At 48.5% G+C, this 20,483-nt stretch overlaps 1 protein-coding gene across 2 annotated transcripts in view; it reads left to right on the forward strand.

The window, feature by feature from the left end:
- RGS10 (regulator of G protein signaling 10) overlaps positions 1–20,483 on the forward strand; it is a 73,295-nt gene that overhangs the window by 32,771 nt on the left and 20,041 nt on the right. For both annotated transcript variants that reach the window (XM_007534693.3, XM_060171202.1), the window contains exon 4: positions 8,827–8,970. In XM_007534693.3, coding sequence (XP_007534755.2) covers positions 8,827–8,970 — 144 coding nt within the window. The remainder of the gene's footprint in view (positions 1–8,826; positions 8,971–20,483) is intronic.

Below are 20,483 nucleotides of genomic sequence, written 5' to 3' on the forward strand. Positions count from 1 at the left end.
ATATTTATTTATTCCCTTTTGTTGCCCTTGTTTTATTGTTGTTGTTATTGATGCAGTCATTGTTGTTGGATAGGATAGAGAGAAATGGAGAGAGGAGGGGAAGACAAGAGAGGGGGAGACAAAGACAGACACCTGCAGACCTGCTTCACCGCCTGTGAAGCGACTCCCCTGTAGGTGGGGAGCCAGAACCTCGAACCGGGATCCTTATCGGATCGTTGTGCTTCGCACCATGTGCACTTAACCTGCTGCAGTACTGCCCAATCCCTATTTTTAAGTTTTTAAATAAAGATGGATACTATAGGTCTCCTGAAATACTGACATAATTAATTCTGTAAATTTCTAAACCTTCAGAATAACTTGCCAGGGTTGTTTTTTTTTTGGTTTTTATTTTATGTATTTAATCAATTTAGAGAGAAATCAAGAGAGGATGGAGACAGAGAGAGGGAGAGAAAGATAGACACCTGCAGACTTGCTTTACCACCTGTGAAGCGACTCCCCTGCAGGTGGGGAGCTGGGGCCTCAAACTGGGATCCTTATACCGGTCCTTGTGCTTTGCGTCACGTGTGCTTAACCCGCTGTGCTACCACCTGACCCCCCTATCCTTTTTTTTAAATAGAATTTATCAGGGTTGAGTGGTGGCTGACCCAGCAGAACACAAACGTCACCATGAGTGAGGACCCTGGTTCAAACTCCTGGTCCTACTTGGAGGAGGACACCTCACAAGCAGTTGAGCATTCCTGCAGGTGCCTCTCCTCTCTCTCTCTCTCTTCCTATATCTGTCTCTTATCTCTCTTACAAGAAAAAAAGAGTGAAAGAGAGAGATAGAGGGAGGGAGGCTGGGAAGACAGCATAATGGCTATGCAAAAGTGCTTTCATGACTGAGGTGATAAGGGTCTCAAGTTCCATACCTGCATCACCATAAGCCAGAATTGAGCTCTGTATAAAAAAAAAAAAAAAAAAAAAAAAGAGGAAAAAATGGATGGCTTCTGGGAGTGGTAGACAGCACTGAGCCCCAGCAATAACCCTGGTGACAAACTAAAGGACAGAAAAGCTTTTATTATGAGAAAAGGAAGGAGGGATAGAAAGAAAGAGAACACCAGATCAAAAGTCTAGCAATTGTAGTGCCAGGGATTGAACTCTTGACTCTCTGCTTGCCAGTCGAGTGCTCTGTTCATTGCACCACCTCCCTGGCCACCCCCTCTCTCCTTTGTGTTCACCTTGAGTGTCTGGTGCACATGGAAGTCCACATTTCTGGGGCTGGGTGGCCCCAAGGTCAGTGGCTCAGGGGCGAGGGTTGGACTGAAATCTGGGGAGAAAGTGTGTCCAGGGAAGCTAAGGACTGGAGTCTGGGGAACCCCAGAATTTATGGAGGATCCGCGAGTCAGGGCTGCGAGTCAGCAAAGGAGATATAAGTGGGAGAGTCCCAAGTGGGCAGTCAGGCTGGGACAGTTGGCCACTTGAGGACATAATGAATAGGGGTGAGGACTAGGTTGGAGTGATGGGAGTGGGCAGTGGAGACCCAGGGTGCACTTCTGTGATGTGAGGGCTGGCCGGGGAGGAGGCTCAGAGGACTCACATGCATGAGGCCCCGGGTTCAATCCTCAGCATCATATATACCAGTGCTGAGCAGTGCTCTGGCCTCTCCGGTGTCATATGAAATAAATAGAATCGGAAAAGATGATACAATCTGAAGAGAAGAGATGGAGTGGCAAGGGAGGCTATTAACTGTGGGGGACAGGGAGGGGTATGGAATGAAAAGAGGTCTTGTTTTATTTTCCTGGGGGATAAAGCTCAGCCTGTTTGTGGGGTGAGGGAGAAGCCTCAAGACACACAGAACTGGCCTCCTCAGAGCTGGGGGCTGTTCTGCAGAGTCCATTTCTGTTTTGGGGGCTGGGGTTCAGGTCCACCTGCCCCCCACCACTGTCACCACCACCACCACTCCCAGGGCATGCTCTTGCTGGGGCTGACTTGAGGGGGTGGGTGGTGTCTGGAAGCCAATGTTCCTACCAGTTTTCCTTGTGTTGATGCTGGGAGTCCTCTGCCAGAAGTTTCTGGGGCACATTTGCTCTCACCCAAGGGGAAGAGAAGCTGCCTGTCTCCCAGGCCTCAGCCCCGTATTCTAGCTCTCTGGTGAGTAAATATCCTGACAGGATCGAGAACAGGGTTAGCAGGGCCCTGGACAGCTGACTAAAATAACTCAGAACAAAATAACTCGCTTCTTCTTTTTTGCATGGACAGCAGGCCTTCTCATGACCAGCTTGTGGTCACTGGCTCAGGGTTTCCCTTTTCAGTCACGCTTCTTATCCCAGACAGATAAATGCTGCTGCCGGGCCCGTCACTGTGAGACCAGTCAGGGATGGGGGTGGGGGGATCCTGGATGAGGTGAGCTGGGAGTACTGGGGAGAACTGACAGGGGCCTTGGCCCCTAAGGCCCCACAGGCCTAGAACCTGTCTTTCCTCAGGCCCCTCATCTAAACCTCGAGCTACTCATTTTACCACTTTCCTGAACCACCTATGATAGCCTGTGCTCACCTGCGTGTGTGTGTGTGTGTGTGTGTGTGTGTGTGTGTGTGTGTGTGTGTGTGTGTGTGTGTGTGTAGAGGCCTAGAGGCCTAACATAACTTCTGCATAGTTTGCTGCTCAGACTGACTGAATTCTGCTTTCATAAAGTATCATTAAAACAGGAAGTGGTTTCCCAAATATGTTCCTTCCTGACAGTGGGGTGCAGAAGGGAGGTTCATGTCTTCATGCAGTGTGTGTGTGTGTGTGTGTGTGTGTGTGTGTGTGTGTGTGTGTGTGTGTGTGTGTCGGGGGGGTTTGAGAGGCAAACAGGTCCCCCAGCAGTACCCTTAGCTGGGCCTGGAAGGTGGCATGAGAGAGGGGGTGGGGTAGGGATGAGGATATAGTTAATGGCATGGGTCTGAGAAAATTTGCGCTAACCCAGGCGTGGAAAGGGGCACAGAGGTGTGTGTATTGGCAAAATGCTGACCAGAGAGGGACAGGGAACAGAAGGCTGAGAGGAGCCAGGAGCCAGCATGAAGAGGCAAAGGAAGCCAGCTCTTTACAGAGAAGATCGGACTACTGGGGTCCAAGGGGCCTCTCGTGTTTTCATCATGTTTGTTTTTTATTTATTTTGCAAAGCATTTGTCCCCTGACTGGGGGTCCACTTCTTTATTTTATTTTTAGTATGATTTATTTATTTATCTTACTGGGTTGAGATAGAGAAATTGAGAGGGAAGAGGAAGATAGGCAGAGAGAAAGAGAGGGGCAGGGTAGATAGCATAATGGTTAAGCAAAGAGATTCTCATGCCTGAGGCTCCAAAGTCCCAGGTTCAATCCCCTGCACCAGCCAAATCCAGAGCTGATCAGTGCTCTAGTAAAAATTAATTAATTAATTAATTAATTAGGGGTGAGTGGGGGGAGAGTACAGGTCCAAAAAGGATGGCAGAAGACCTAGTGGGGGTTGTATTATTATATGGAAAACTGGGAAATGTTATGCACGTACAAACTATTGTATTTACTGTTGAATATAAAACATTAATTCCCTAATAAAGGAATTAATAAAAAAATTATATAATGTGTGGGACGGACTGTAGCATAGCGGGTTAAGCGTACATAGTACAAAGTGCAGTGACTGGCGTAAGGATCCCAGTTGAAGCCCCAACTATCCACCTGCAGGGGGGTCGCTTCACAAGTGGTGAAAAAAGTCTGCAGGTGTCTGTCTTTCTCTCCTCTTCTTTGTCTTCTCCTCCTCTTTCAATTTCTCTCTGTCCTATCCAACAACAACAGCAATAAAAAAAGAAAAAAAAAAAGGATGTCAGAGGACCTAGTGGGGGTTGTATCGTTATGTGGAAAACTGAGAAATGTTATGCATGTACAAGCTATTGTATTTACTGTCGAATGTAAAACATTAATCCCCAAATAAAGAAATTTTTAATTAATTAATTAATTTTAAAAAGAGAGAGAGAACGTGATACCTGAAGCTCTGCTTTACTACTCATGAAATTTCCTCCGTGCATGTAGTGACTGTGTACTTGAACCTGGGTCCTTGCTTATGGTGACATGTGCGCTCAAATAAGTGTGGCCTTGAGGGTCTAGGTCTTTAAAGATGATGACATTTATCCTTGGTGTTTTGCTTGGCTAGACATACATTGTGAGGACAGGACAGAAAACCAGAATGTTCCAGGAAATGTGTAGCATTGTGAAGACAAGATGTGAGAATATAAGAATGGAATGTTCTGGAAAGTGTGTGCTCAACCACCACTGTACACCAGAACACCTTCTCTCAGATTGTCCCTTGCAGTGAACCCTTGACAGAAAGGGGGCTTCAGGGCCTGCACAATAGCTCACTTGGGTTGTGCACTGCTTTGCTACGTCTGTGACCTAGGTTCAAGCCCAGCTCCCACCACGTTAAAGGAAGCTTCAGTGCTGTGGTCTCTTTTGCTTTTTCTATATTTAAAAAAGGAGAAGCAGAAGAAGAGCAGGGAGGGGAAGAAGGAGGAGAAGGAGGAGGTAGTGGAGGAGGAGGAGGAGGAGGAAGAAGAAGAAGGCTAAGGGGAAGAGTAGGGAGAGAAAGAGGAGGAAGAGAAAGGCTCCTATCTCCAGGTGCAGGCCTGTCCGTTGCAAGTTGCTTTTCTGTAGGTGCTGATGTTTAGAGAAATGGGCACATCTTTGAGGCGTGTGCATGTGTGTGCATGTGTGTGTGCGTGCACTCAGCCCCCAGCTATTACCTCAGAGCACTGAGCACTGAGCAGAGCTGGTGTGCCCAGGCAGTACTGTCTTCACAGACACCTGGGCCTCCTAGGAGGAAGGCTCTCAGGCCTCAGAGAATGTTCTCCTGTGCTGTTGTGCTCATCTTCTTACCTGAAGCCCAGGGCCGGCCTGGGGAGGCAGCAAACCACATAGCCAGGTGGGAATACTGTGTCCTGTGGAAGGAAGGGCAGGGGCTCTGGGTCCCCCTCAGATGCTGAGGGCGCTTTGCTAGACGGCTAGGGAGCTGGGGAGCTGAGGTAGATTTCAGCATAGTAGGTGCGATTACTTTAGCTATAGGATAGAGACAGAGAAATCAAGAGGGAAGAGGGAGATAGACACCTGCAGTGTTGCTTCACCAGTCATGAAACTCCCCCCACACACAAACACACATGGGGATTAGAGATGTAAACCTGGGTCCTTGCACATGGTAATATTTGTGATCAACCAGGTATGCTACCACCTGCCCACCACCCCCAACTTGATTTTTAAAAAGAATTTATTGATTTAATTTAATTTAATTTAATTAATTTATTTATGAGAAAGATAGAAGGAGAGAAAGAACCAGACATCACTCTGGTACATGTGCTGCTGGGGATCAAACTCAGGACCTCATGGTTGAGAATCCAATGCTTTATCCACTACACCACCTCCTGGACCATAAAAATATATTTCTATTCATCCATCAATGACAGACAGAAAGAGGGAGAGAACCATTCTTTCTTACTTTCTTTTTCTTTGTCACAGGCTGAGCTAGCTCTCTCATCTTGATTGATTGATTTTACCAGAGCACTGCTCAGTTCTGGTTTATGGTGGTGGGGGGATTGAACCTGGGACTTTGGAGCCTCTGTATAATGATTATGCTATTTACCCCACACCCTGATTTATTATTTTAAGTTATTTATTTGAAAGAGAGAGAGAGTGAGAGAGCACAACACCAGAGCATCGCTCTGGCACATGCGGTGCTGGGGATCAAACTGGGAATCTCATATCTGAGAGTCCAATGCTTCAAGGTCGACTCCTGGGTTGCCTGATTTAAAAAAATATATTTATTTATTTAGGATAGAGACAGAACAGTTGTGGGGGAGATAGGAAGGGACAGTGACCTGTAGTCCTGCTCCATTACTCATGAACCCCCCCCCTGCAGGTGGGGAGCTGGGGCTAGAACCCGGGTCCTTGTGCACTGTAATGTGTGTACTCAACCTGGTGCACCACCGCCCCGCCTCCTGATTTTTTAATGTGGCAAAATATACATATCAAATTTTTTCACATATTAATTTTTAAAAGCCATTTAAAAATATTTATTTCCTTTTGTTACCCTTGTTGTTTTATTGTTGTAATTATTACTGTTGTTGTTATTGATGTCGTTGTTGTTGTTGGATAGGACAGAGAGAAATGGAGAGAGGAGGGGAAGACAGAGAGGGGGAGAGAAAGACAGACACCTGCAGACAGACCTGCTTCACCGCCTGTGAAGCGACTCCCCTGCAGGTGGGGAGCCGGGGGCTCGAACCGGGATCCTTAAGCCGGTCCCTACGCTTGGCGCCACGTGAGCTTAACCCAGTGTGCTACTGCCTGACTCCCCTTAAAAACCATTTTTAAGGCTTTTGTTTTCTTTTTTCCATTTTATGTTAAAATATTTGTTTAAAAGAGAACCAGAGCATCATTCTTGCACATGTGGTGCTGGGAGATAGAACTCAGGACCTCATGCTTACAAATCCTGTGCTCTACTGCTGTGCTACCTCCCTGGCCACCACTTAACATTATTTATTATTGTTGTGTTTTTTAAATTTTATTATTATTTATGTCTTTTTCGTTGCCCTTGTTTTTTTATTGTTGTTGTAGTTATTGTTGTTGATGTCATCGTTGTTGGATAGTGCAGAGAGAAATGGAGAGAGGAGAGGAAGACAGAGAGGGGGAGAGAAAGACAGACAGACACCTGCAGACCTGCTTCACCGCCTGTGAAGCGACTCCCCTGCTAGTGGGGAGCCAGGGCTCGAACCCGGATCCTTACGCCGGTCCTTGTGATTCATGCCAGGTGAACTTAACCCACTCCGATACTGCCAGACCCCCTTATTGTTGTTGTTATCAGGGGCTCATTCTTACCACTGAGGCTTGGTGCTGGCACTACCAATCCACCACTCCCGACCACCATTTTTCCTTTCTTTTTCTTTCTTGTTTTTCTTTATTTTTTATTAGATATGACAGAGAGAAATTGAGAGGGGAGCCGGAGATAGAGAGGGAGAAACAAAGACACCTGCAGACCTGCTTTGCCACTCAAGCTTCCCCCCACTGCGGGTGGGGAGCACAGGCTCGATCCTGGATTCTTGCACGTGGTGAAGTGTATACTGACCCCGGTGAGCTACCACCCAATCCCTACTTTATTACTTGAAAAACAATTATTGGGCAGAGGGGGTGGTTTAGTGGTTTATAGTACAGTTGTTGACTCATGGATACAACCTCTCAGCTCCCCGTGATGGGTGTCTGGTTCAGTGGCACCATCATGACATCGCACAGCCATCACCACTCTCCAGTTCCAAAACCTTTGTGTTACTCTCAGAGGAAAGCCCTTAGCCTGCACCCGACTCCTCCAGCCCTGGGAGACCACTCATCGTCCTGTCTCAGTGGGTTTGTCTTGCTGGGATATTCCAGATGTACAGAGAGGTGGACTACGTGGCCCTGGCTTTTGGGTTGCTCCCGTCAGCACGATGCTTTCAGGGCTCCCCTAGGCTGTAGCAGGACAGCCTTCAGGAATATCTTTCACACGTTCCTGGCAACTGTTACTCTCACTGAAATGACAGGTAACAAAACCAGCTTACCTCAGTGGAAGGAACACAAACAAGTGTGAAGTTGTTACAGTGTATTTTAGGTCACGAAACATCACCAAGCGTCTAAGCCGTTTGTATTCATTTGTCCATCTGTCCAGTTATTCACTTTTCACCTGCTTATTCCAGTTCAGGGTGTGGGGAGCCTTGGCCTCTCCTGGCACATTGGGGTGTATCGGGGCGCCAGAGGGACAAATCATACCTCCCCCCGTCAGTCTGCCCACAGGTGATGGGGGGACTGGAGCCTCAGGAAAGAACTCCCTGGACACGGGGAGAGTTTGCACGCTCCTGGAGGTTGCCCCGGCTGGGAACTGATGATTTTTTAATTTTTCCTCTTCAAAGTCATCATGAATGATATTGAACCAAAGGATGATATTCGTGGCTTTGTGGTCTTTCATTCCTTTTTCTTTTTTAAAGTACTCATTTCATTTCATTTATTTATTTATTTATTTATCATTTATTATTTACTGGACAGAGCCAGAGAGAGATTGAGAGGGAAGGATGAGATGGGGAGCAAGACAGAGAGACACCTGCAGCCCTGCTTTACTGCTCGTGAAGTTGCCACCCTGTAAGGGTGTGTGTGTCTGGGGCTTGAACCTATTTCCTTGCACATTATAAGATGTGTGCTCAACCAGGTGCACCACTGCCTAGTCCATTTGTCCTTCCTTCCTTCCTTCCTTCCTTCCTTCCTTCCTTCCTTCCTTCCTTCCTTTTTTCTTTCCTCTTCTTTTTTTAAATACAATGTCAGGAAATGAACCTGGACCCGTGTGCATGTGTCATACTGCTTGACCTGCCAGGTGCCACTTTCTATTCATTATTTCTTGAAGGAGAGAAGAAAGAGAGAGAGACAGAGGGACTGGCTGGTAGTGTGCCTAGTTGAGGATACACATTACAGAACGCCAGGTCTTGGGTTCAAGCCTCCAGTCCCCACCTGTGGGGAAGAAGCTTCACAAATGGTGAAGCAGTGTTGCAGGTGTCTCTCACTCTCTGTCTCCTCCTTCCCTCTCAATTCCTCTCTGTATCTCTCTGGAAAGAGAAAGGGAGAGATAGAGATACATACACAGAGAGGCAAAGAGATGGAGAAGGGGAGGGAGATGTATAGGGAGGCAGTGGAGGGACACCACAGCAGTGCTCTTGCTGAGTTCATGTGTGGTGCTCCCATGTGGTGCCTGCACTCACACTCAGGGCCTCACACAGAGTCAGGTGTGCTCTCTCCTGGGCGAGCCAGCCTGCCAGTGTCTTTGTGTCTCTGCAGATGCAGGAGAAGGCGAAGGAGATCTACATGACCTATCTGTCCAGCAAGGCCTCGTCGCAGGTCAATGTGGAGGGGCAGTCCCGGCTCAGTGAGAAGATTCTGGAAGAACCACACCCGCTGATGTTCCAGAAACTCCAGGACCAGGTAGCTGGCTCCCTCCTGCACCTAGGCTGGGAACTGACTTTGCTTCTTGGCTCTTGGTTATTATAGTTATTATTGTTGTTGCTATTGATGTCATTGGATAGGGCAGAGAGAAATGGAGAAAGGGGAAGACAGAGAGGGGGAGAGAAAGACACCTGCAGACCTGCTTCACTGCCTGTGAAATGACTCCCCTATAGGTGGGGAGCCAGGGGCTCGAATTGGGATCCTTCTTCTGGTCCTTGCGCTTTGTGCCATGTGCGCTTAACCCACTGCGCTGCTGCCCGACTCCCTTTACCGAACCTTTATGCTTTCTCTACCTCTTTATTTCTCCCTTCCCTCTCAATTTCTCTGTCTCTACCCACTCAATCGATTTATCAATCAATAAAATATTTAAAGGGGGTGGTGGGGAAAAAGACAGGCAGAAGGGAGGGGTTTTTGCTGGTTCAGACAAGAGTGGGGAGCCCTGGCCAGTCTCTGGGGAGGCATTTGCTCTCTCTCTAAACTCTAGTTGTAGGGATCCCAGTACTGGGCTGCTGAGGTGACGTGCTGAAGTCCACCTTCCTTATGGCCTCTCGATCCGCTGGGGTACCCCATTCATCTTAATTTTGTGATTTCTCTGTCAGCTCCACATAGGTAGAGTTTTGTAGGTCGAAGAAGAGCTTTATATGTTTTAATCAATCAGTCAATCAATCAATCAATCAATCAATCAAATGAGGAAGAGAAGGAGCAAGAGAAAAAACCAGAGCATCACCCTGACATACACTATGCTGGGGATTGAACTTGGGACCTCATGCTTTGAAGTCCATCAGTCTAGTTGCTGTTCCCCCTTCTGGGTTGCTTATTTATTTATTTATTAACAAGGTGCTGAGAAACGTGCCCAGGGCACTTGTGTGAGCTACATTCCTCTGAACCACCTTCCTGATTCATATTTTATTCACTTATTTGTTTGTTTATTTACTTGCCCTTCCTTCCTTCCTTCCTTCCTTCCTTCCTTCCTTCCTTCCCTCCTTCCTTCCTTTTGCCACCAGGGCTCCACTGGTGCTTTGTGCAGGTGTAATTCCGTCACTCTCAGCTAAGTTTTTGTTTTCTTTTTTCCAGACAGAGGGTGAGAGACAAAGGGGGAGAAACACAGAAAGACACCACACATCACCCCCTTGCTTCTGAAAGTTCCCTCTGTGCGATGCAGTGAGGAGCTTGAACTTGGCGAGCATACATGCTCCTGGATGAGCTGGGTTCTCCACTTTATACTTTAAGTGACATTTATATGTATATATATACACATATATTTGAATAGAGACAGAGAGATTGAGAGGAGACGGGGGCATAAAGAAGAAAAAGACAGAGAGACCCCTGCAGCCCTGCTTCACCACTTGTGAAGCTTTCCCTCTGCAGTTGGGGACCAAGGGCTTGAACCTGGGTCCTTGTGCACTGTAATGTGAGCACCTAATCAGGTGCACCACTACCTGGCCCCAGATGTGTGTGTGTGTGTGTGTGTGTGTGTGTGTGTGTGTGTGTGTGTGTGTGTATTTATACTTATTTATTTATTTCCCCTTTTGTTGCCCTTGTTTTTTTTTAATTGTTATTGTAGTTATTATTATTTTGTTATTGATGCCGTCATTGTTGGATAGGACAGAGAGAAATGGAGGAAGGAGGGGAAGACAGAGAGAGAGGGGAGAGAAAGACAGACACCTGCAGACCTGCTGCACCGCCTATGAAGCGACTCCCCTGCAGGTGGGGAGCCGGGGGCTCAAACCAGGATCCTTATGCCGGTCCTTGCACTTTGCGCCGCATGCTCTTAACCCGCTGCGTTACCGCCCAACCCCCCCCCCACTTATATATTTTTAAGAAATATTTATTGGATAGAGGAAGAGAGAAATTGAGAGGGGGAGAAGGAGATAAAGAGGGAGAAAGACACCTGTAGAGCTGCTTCCCTGCTCATGAAGCCTCTTTCCTGCAGGTGGGGACTTAGAGGCTTAAATTTGGGTACTTGCACCTCGTGCTGTGCACTCAACTAGGTGTACCACCACCCAGCCCCTGGTTTATCTAATTTTTTTTATGAAAGAGTTAGAGCAAGAGGAGAGCCAGAGCCTGGTGCCAGCCTATGTGGTGGTGGCAGGGATGGAACCTTTGTCCTCACTTCTGCCATTCCCCCTCCCAGCTGGGACTCTGTAACGTTAGAGAGAGGGAGAGGGAGAGGGAGAGGGAGGAGGAAGGAGAGACACCAAAGCACTGCTCCACCATTGTGCAGTTTCCTTGAATTGTGCTATTCACATTGCTCAGGTGTGGTGCCAGCGATAAAACTCAGGGCCTTATGCAGATAAGGCCTGCACCTTAGCTACTGAGCTGTCTCCGGGTCTGTTTATTTTTCAAAATCATTTTACTGGGGGATGAATGGTTCCCAGCACCATTGTTGACACATGGGTACAATTTCTTATCTCAACTTGAATGGGTGTCTATATCTATCAACTTCTATGAAAGAGAGAGAGAGAGAGACCCCAGAACACTGCACTGTCATGAGAGAGAGAGGGAGAGAGACACCCCAGAACACTGCACTGTCATGTGCAGCCTTTGGCAGTGATCTAGGAACCTTAGGCCTGAAGGTACGATGGTCTGCCAATTGAGCTTTCCCCCCAGCTGTTGGCCTTTTTAAAAAAATTTATTATTATTTATATATTTTTTTTATTTAAGAAAGGAGCCATTAACAAAACCATAGGATAGGAGGGGTACAACTCCACACAATTCCCACCACCCGATCTCCATATCCCACCCCCTCCCCTGATAGCTTTCCCATTCTCTATCCCTCTGGGAGCATGGACCCAGGGTCAAACCAGAGCACTGCTCAGCTCTGACTTCTAGTGGTGCCAAGGCTTCAGCCTGGGACCTCAGAGCCTCAGACAGGGAAATCTGTTGTGTGAACTGCTGTGCTGTCTCCCTGGCACTCAGGTGATTTAAAAAGCCTCTGCAGCCTTGGCTTTGGCTCCGCTCAGCAGCACTGCCTGGCTCCCTCCTCCTGAGCTGTCAGGAACAGGGGCTGTCTTCCATACATTCAGCACCCCCACCAGGAATCTCCCAGGTGCCCTCTGCCCTTCATCAGAGGAGGGGTGGACCACGCAGCAGGACCCGGGGTGAGGGGCTCAGAGGATGCACTAGGTCATCAGCGTCAATCACCCAGGGCCCCCACATCTTATTCCAGGGTACTGCTTCAACCCCAGTCCTCCTTCGGTCCTGTACTTTGGGGGTTACACTCGGTTCTGGCAGGTTCCATTCAGGGCAGATCACTCGGAGTGTTGCTGAGTGAGGAGAGGGGTGCTCACTGATAGGCTAGGGGGAGACAAGGAATGAGATTGCACACGAGACCCCAGAGAAGGGGCCTCCCGTACCCCAGCACCCCTGCAGCCCTGCTCTGAAGGCCAGGGACCCAGATAGAGACCTAATGGCCCCAGAGTGGGAAGCGGAGCTTATTATGCTTGGACAGTGTGTGTGGTGAACAGTGTTTAACAAATATTCCAATGAAACATTTGTTTACTTATTTATTTATTATTGGACAGAGACAGAGAGAAATTGAGGAGGGAGACAGACAGACACCTGCAGCTCTACTTCACCACATGTCAAGTTTTCTGCCTGCAGGTGGGGACCAGGGGCTTGATTTTGGGTCCTTGCACATTTTAATGTGTGCACTTAACCACATGCACCACCACCACCATGCATCAGTTCCCCACCCCCTTCATTCCCCCCTATTACTGCCAGGGCCTCACCACTCTGAGCCATTATTATTGTTATTATTATTATTAATTTTCAGATAGACAGGAGGAGACACACTGGGGAACCCTGCTCCCAGCACACTGAAGAAAACTTGGGGGCTGTGTCTCATTTTCTGCCTCTCTGCATTCTCCCTCTCAAAAAAAAAAGAGAGAGCAAAGGAGTCAGGAGGTAGCACAGCGGGTTAAGCATACTTGGTGCAAAGCGCAACGACCGGCATAAGGATCCTGGTTGGAGCCACCAGCTCCCCACCTGTGGTGAGGTGTGTCCTTTCACAGGTGGTAAAACAGGTCTACAGGTATCTGTCTTTCTCTCCCCTTCTCTCTCTCCTCCTCTCTCGATTTCTCTCTGTCCTATCCAACAACAACAACAGCAATGATAACAACAATAATAACGACAACAACAAAGGTAACAACAAGGCCAACAGAATGGGAAAAGTGGCCTCCAGGAGCAGTGGATTCATAGTGCAGGTACTGAGCCCCTGCAATAACCCTGGAGGGAACAAAAAAAAAAAGAGAGAGAGAGAGGGAGAGAGGGGGAGAGAGAGAGAGAGAGAGAGAGAGGGAGGGAGAGAGAGAGAGAGTGACTTGCAGACCTGCTTCACTGCTTGTGAAGCGGAATACCCCCCCCCCCCCCCGCTGGTAGGGAGTCAGGGGCTCGAACCGGGATTCTTGCGTTTTGTACTATGTGCACTCAACCCAATGTGCCACCGCCCAGCCCCCCTTTCTTCCTTTCCTCACTTCTTTCTTATCTACCTTCCTTCCTTCCCCGCCCGCCCCATTGCTCTCTCTCTCTGTCTTATTTCTCTCTTTCTTTTTCCAGTTTTCCAGTTCCAATATTACTTTGAAATCTGCTCTCTCTCTCTGTCTTATTTCTCTCTTTCTTTTTCCAGTTTTCCAGTTCCAATATTACTTTGAAATCTGCTCTCTCTCTCGTCTTATTTCTCTCTTTCTTTTCCCAGTTTTCCAGTTCCAATATTACTTTGAAATCTGCCCAGGGTTCCTGGTGGTGGTGAACACAGCTGAGTGAACACGCTACCACGCATAAGGAACTGGATTCAAGGCCCCAGCCTCCCGCCTGCAAGGGGAAAGCTTCTTGAGCAGTGAAGCAGGGCTGCAGCTGCCTCTCTCTCTCTTTCTCTCTCTCTCTCTCTCTCTCTCTCTCTCTCTCTGTGTGTGTGTGTGTGTGTGTGTGTGTGTCTGTGCTGGGGAAGGCAGAGTGGAGGTGCTTTCTCCCCCCAAAGGAAACCCTCAACCTCTGATGTTTGGAGGGAAAATAAATGAAAAAGACGTCAACGAGCTGTAAGTGAGCCGAGCCACATCCTTCACAGAGCACAGTGGCCCTAGGTAGTAGCCACAGAAATTCTTTTTTTTTTTTTTGCCTCCAGGGTTATTGCTGGGCTCAGTGCCTGCACCATGAATCCACTGCTCCTGGAGGCCATTTCCCCCCCCTTTTGTTGCCCTTGTTGTTGTAGCCTTGTTGATGTCGTTCCTTCGATGTTGTATAGGACAGAGAGAAGTGGAGAGAGGAGGGGAAGACAGAGAGGGAGAGAGAAAGACAGACACCTGCAGATCTGCTTCACCGACTGTGAAGCGACTTCCCTGCAGGTGGGGAGCCGGGGGCTCGAACCAGGATCCTTATCACCAGTCCTTTCGCTTTGCACCACATGTGCTTAACCCACTCTGCTATCACCTGGCCCCTGCCACAGAAATTCTTTGTGATTCTCCAGAGCAAGAAGTGAAAAGTCCTATTTATTTATTTATTTAATATTTTATTTATTTATTAATGAGAGGGATAGGCGAGAGAAAGAACCAGACGTCACTCTGGTACGTGTGCTACTGGGGATTGTTGTTGTTGTTTTAATTTATTTTATTTGTTTTTGTTTTAATAAGAGAGAATGCAGAAAGAGACAAGTTCAGCTCTGGCTTATGGTGGGTGGTGCTGGGGCCTTCTGTGGGGGTGGGATATTAAAGAGTCTGAAATCTGTGAGGTTTATTTTTACAACTGATAAATGGTCCTTAGGCGACCCAGGAGTGCTGTGATAGCACCAGACTTGCATGCATGGGGTGCTGAATTCAGGTGCCAGAGTGATTCTCTCTCTGTCTCATAATTTTTTAAAAAATATTTATTTATTTATTCCCTTTTGTTGCCCTTGTTGTTTTATTGTTGTAGTTGTTGTTGATCTCGTTGTTGTTGGATAGGACAGAGAGAAATGGAGAGAGGAGGGGAAGACAAAGAAGGGGAGAGAAAGACAGACAACTGCAGTCCTGTTTCACCGCTTGTGAAGCGATTCCCCTGCAGGTGGGGAGCCAGGGCCTCGAACCGGGATCCTTACACTGGTCCTTGTGCTTAACGCCACCTGTGCTTAACCCGCTGTGCTACCGCCTGACTCCCTCTCATAATTTTTTTTTTAAATTTTATATTTATTTATTTATTTTCCCTTTTGTTGCCCTTGTTGCTGTTTTTATTGTTGTTGATGTCGTCGTCGTTGGATAGGACAGAGAGAAATGGAGAGATGAGGGGAAGACAGAGGGGGAGAGAAAGATAAGACACCTGCAGATCTGCTTCACCGCCTGTGAAGCGATTCCCCTGCAGGTGGGGAGCCAGGGCCTCGAACCGGGATCCTTACACTGGTCCTTGTGCTTAACGCCACCTGTGCTTAACCCGCTGTGCTACCGCCTGACTCCCTCTCATAATTTTTTTTTTAAATTTTATATTTATTTATTTATTTTCCCTTTTGTTGCCCTTGTTGCTGTTTTTATTGTTGTTGATGTCGTCGTCGTTGGATAGGACAGAGAGAAATGGAGAGATGAGGGGAAGACAGAGGGGGAGAGAAAGATAAGACACCTGCAGATCTGCTTCACCGCCTGTGAAGTGACTCCCCTGCAGGTGGGGAGCCGGGGGCTCTAACCGGGATCCTTATGCCGGCCCATGCACTTTGTGCCATGTGCGCTTAACCCGATGTGCTACCACCCAATTCCTCATAAATTAAAAAAAACTGGGAGTGTGTGGTAGCACCCCCAGTTGAATGCACGCATTATCATACTTAAGGATTAGGGCTTAGAGCCCTGCAGTCCCCACCTGTGGGGGAGGGTGCTTTGAGAGCAGTGAAGCAGGTCTGCAGGTGTCTCTCTGTCTCTCCCTCCCCTCTCAATTGTTTCTCTGTCACATCAAATAAAATAGAAAGAAAAGGGGAAAATGGCTGCTTGGAGCTGTGGATTTGTAGTGCTGGCACCAGGCCCTGGTGATAACTCTGGGGACAAAAAAAAGGTGTTTAGGGCCGAGTGGCGGTGCATCCGGTTGGCACGTACGTTACTGTGGGCAAGGGTGCAAGGATGCAGGCTCAGTCCCCTGATCCCCACCTGCAGGGGGGAGACTTCACGAGGGGCGAAGCAGGTCTGCAGGTGTCCGTCTTTCTCTCTGTCTCCCCCTCCCCTCTCAAATTTCTCTCTGTCCTGTCAAATAAAAGTAAGAACGAAAAAAGAAATAGTGACTTTTTAAAAAAATCTACTTTATTCAAGCTACTGATTCTTTAAAAATTTTTTTTAAATATTTATTTATTTTCCCTTTTGTTGCCCTTGTTGTTTTCTGTTCTTGTTGTAGTTACTATCATTGCTATTATTGATGTTGTTGTTGCTGGATAGGACAGAGAGAAATGGAGAGAGGAGAGGAAGACAGAGAGAGGGGAGAGAAAGACAGACACCTGCAGACCTGCTTCACCGCCTGTGAAGCGACTCCCCTGCAGGTGGGGAGCCGGGGGCTCGAACCGGGACCCTTACGCCGGTCCCTGCGCTTTGCGCCACATGCGTGTAACCCCCTGCGCTACCGCCCGACTCCGGAAATAGTGACTTCTAAGGGCATCAAGCCCAGGATAACCCTGGTGGAAACAAATAAATGATAATAATAATAATAATAATAATAATAATAATAATGTCTTTAATAGGAGAGGGGGTTGGTATCAGAAAGACATTTAATTCCCCTTTTCAACCGGCTTCTCTTCCTGCTGACGACAGGTACAATTAAGGAGACGCCTTTGTCTGAGCTAGAAAGTGTGTCATTTGAACTTTGAGGGCTTTTTTTTTTTTCTCATCTAAGATCTTTTTATTGTTGCTGGGGCCTCATGCCTGTATGATGTCATTGCTCCTAGAGGATTCTTTTTCTTACCTTTCAGTCTCAGGTAAAAGAGACAGAGAGAGAGGAGAGACACACACCACAACATTCATGGAGCTTCCCCTGGTGCTGTGCTTGGTGCTCCCATGTGGAGCTGAGTACTGGAACCTGGGTCCTCCTGCACAGCAGAGAGTGCACTCTCCTAGATGAATCCAGCCTCTGGACTTTGGGTTTGAGTCTCACGGGTTCCAAGGCAACATGGACAGATCACTCAGGCCCCCCCATCACACAGGACTCTGGCTGGGAGGGGCTCTCTGCCTCTGTTTCTCTGTCTCACTCTGCCTGGCGTTCTGGTCCCAGCCCTGGCATGCCCTCACCTCTGGTGGGTCTTTCTGGGTGGCAGGAGTGCTGAATCATCTAGAAGCAGGGGAGGCAGTCTGCACCTCAGGTGGGAACGTCCCCCTTCATCTCTCGTCCGAGTGGTGATGCTGTCTGGAGGCAGAAGACTTGGCTTTCTCTCTTCACGCTCCCCCTCTGCTCATGAGGCCAGCAGGGGAGTCTGAGGCCTGCAGGTGTGTGAGCAGAGAACACATTCTAGGACTCTACTTTGGAATGGTTGTGCTTGGTATTTCTTTCAGCAATTTTCTGTTTCTTTTTTTTTTCTTTTCTTTTTTCTCTTTCTTTTTTATTTTTTGCCACCAGGGTTATCACTAGGGCTCAGTACCTGCATGACAAATCCACTACTCCTGTAGGCCCGTCGATCCTTCCTTCCTTCCTTCCTTCCTTCCTTCCTTCCTTCCTCTCTTTCTTTTAGACATATGCAAAAACAGAGAGGGAGAGGAAGAAGTAGAGTGAAGGAGAGATACCTGCACACCTGCTCCACCACTTGCGAAGCTTCCCTCCTTCAGGTGGGGAGCAGGGACTTGAACTCAGGTCCTCATGCATGGTAATGTGTGTGCTCAATCAGGTGCACCACTGCCCGACTCCAGTTTTCATCTAGAGACTGCAGGAGAGAAGAGTTCTTCTCTTCTTCCCTTTCGGAGTTCTTTGGCCCGAACAGGAATAATTAAATGGACACAAGCAGATTAGCAGGGTAGGGAAAACACATTTAATTGCATACGCAGAGAGGCCTCGTAGATACAGGGTCTGAGACGTGACCAAAGCAAGTGGTTGTGACACCTTTTGGTCTGAGAGACAACAGCTCCATAGAGCGACAAGACAGAGACACTTAGTCTCCGGTGCCTGATAGCAGAGGACTGGCAGGGTTTGTTTAGAAACCTTCTTGGACCCAATCTGATCTCTGCTGATCAGGTTGTCTGTTCACCTCCTGCTCCAGGGAGCTGGCCTTTCACACGGGAGATTTATGTCTCGACAGGGGGACAGAGGAAAGCCAGAGAGCTCACCTTACACTGGCTGTTTCTTAAGGGACTTTTAAAATGATACAGTATTGTGACACAGTGAATAAAGCATTGGTCTTTTTTTTTTCTGCCTTCAGGGTTATCATTGGGGCTCGGTGTCTGCACTGCCAATCCGCTGCTCCTGGTGGCCATTTTTTCCATTTTATTGGATAAGAGAGAAATTGAGAGATGTGGGGGAGGCAGGGAGAGGGAGTGGGAAAGGGAGAGGGAGAGACCTGCTTCACTGCTTGTGAACCAGACTCCCTGCAGGTAGGGAGCTGGGGCTTGAACCAGAATCCTTGGGCAGGTCCTGTGCTTAGGGTTGTGCTATGTGTGCATAACTGGGTGTGCCACCGCCTGGATCCATAAAGCATTGCACTCTCAAGTATGAGGTTCCATGCTCAATCCCCAGATTTACATGTGCCAGAGTAATGCCCTAGTTCTCTTTCTTACACTGTCTCCCTTTCATCGAACAATCAGTGTATCTAAGTGATGCATTTGAGAATAGTCTGCCCTGAATCTCATCAAAAGTTAAACCCAGTTCTCCTCCTCCTCCTCCTTCCCATCCTCCTCCTCCTCCTCTTCCTTCTCCTCCCCATCCTCCTCCTCCTTCTCTTCCTCCTCCTCCTGGTCCTCCTCCTCCTCCTCCTTCTCCTCCAAGATTCATATATTTGACAGAGAGGCCAGTGCACCGCTCAGCTCTGCCATATGTCATGATGGAATTAGTGTGCGGTGTCCTCAGCCACGCATGTCCAGCATGCTCCTGCTGCGCCCCCCCCCGCCCTACGCCCAGTTCTTAAAGCAGCTGTGATGTCACAAAGGCAGCGTGGGGATACTGGGGACTGAATCTGAGACCTCAGGTGTGCAAGTAGGGTGCATTAGCTCTGTGGGTATCTCCCTTAATTTTGTACTACTGTTAGTTTTTGGCATCACTGGGGCTTCATTGGTCAGGGCTGACTTACTTCTTTATTGGCGGATTAATGGTTTACAGTCAACAGTAAAATACAATAATTTGTACATGTATAACATTTTCATATAACAGTACAACCCCCATTAGGTCCTCCTCTGCTCAGGGCTAACTTTTTACACGGGGGGGGGGGGGGGAAGGGGGGAGAGGGAAAGAGAGGGAGGGAGGGACAGACAGACACTAGCATCGAAGCTTCCTCAAATGCAGTGGGGGCCAGGTTTGAACCCCAGCAATGGGTATGGTAAAGCAGCACGCTGTGACTTCATTTTTAAACAGCTGCATGCCATTCTGCCCTGTGAGTGGCTGTATAGCCTAGTGGTCAGCAGTGGAGACTGAGGAGCTAGCTGGCCTGCATTGACACCCACCTGCCTCTTGCATCCTGCCAAGGGCTGTCTGTCCTCCCCCAGTATTGAACCCTCAGCACCTCAGAGTGAGACGGTGTTGGACAGGAGTCTCGAGAGGTGACGGGTGATGGCTGGGGTCACTGGGTGCTCCCCGTCCAGTCTGACTAGTATCCCTCTGAGGGTGGCCCACGGGGACTCAGGAAAAGCCTAACCCCAGAGCAGCCTCAGGAGATGCCAGTTCTGCTCATGCTGTCGTCGAACCCTCAACCTCCGTGGCTCTGAGGAACGGCATCTCTGGGGCTGAGGCCTCTCTAGGTCAGTCTCTTCATTCTTGATTTTGGAGAGAAGAGACAGAGATAGTGAGAGGGAGAGACACCACAGCCCTGCTTCACCATCTTTGGAGTCCCCATGTGATGCTAGGGCTGGAATCCGAGTGAGCTGTCCCCAGGCCCAGGCGTCACTGGGCTCTCAGGTGCCATGCGGGTCAGCAGACAGACACCCTGTGCCCTGCTTCATGTGTCTGGCCTCTGCTGGTTCTGGGGGTGGGGGGCTGTGGACTGGACCCCAGGCCTGGCCCTCTGCCCTGGGACAGTGAGGTGACACTTAGTGACAGGAACACCATCCTTGACCCCTGTCTTGGAAGAGTTGTTTGTTTCACATTATGTATTTATTTTAAAACTATTATTATTTGCCATCTCTGGGGTTCCACTGCTCTAGACAGACTTTTTCCCTTGAGAGAGAGATAGAGAGAGAGACAGTGCTGTGGCATTGAAGCTTCCTTCAGGTGCAGTGGGGGCAGAGCAGCAGAGTGAGCTATGTCGCCGGCCTTTGCTATTTTTTTGTCCAGGGTGCTGGGGAACAAACCTAGGGCTCTGTGGATTCACAACATTACTGAGTGGGCTCCCTGGCCCAGTGTTTTCATTGAGAGAGAGAGAGAGG

Source organism: Erinaceus europaeus, chromosome 14 (assembly GCF_950295315.1).
Source record: "Erinaceus europaeus chromosome 14, mEriEur2.1, whole genome shotgun sequence".
Lineage (NCBI taxonomy): Eukaryota > Metazoa > Chordata > Mammalia > Eulipotyphla > Erinaceidae > Erinaceus > Erinaceus europaeus.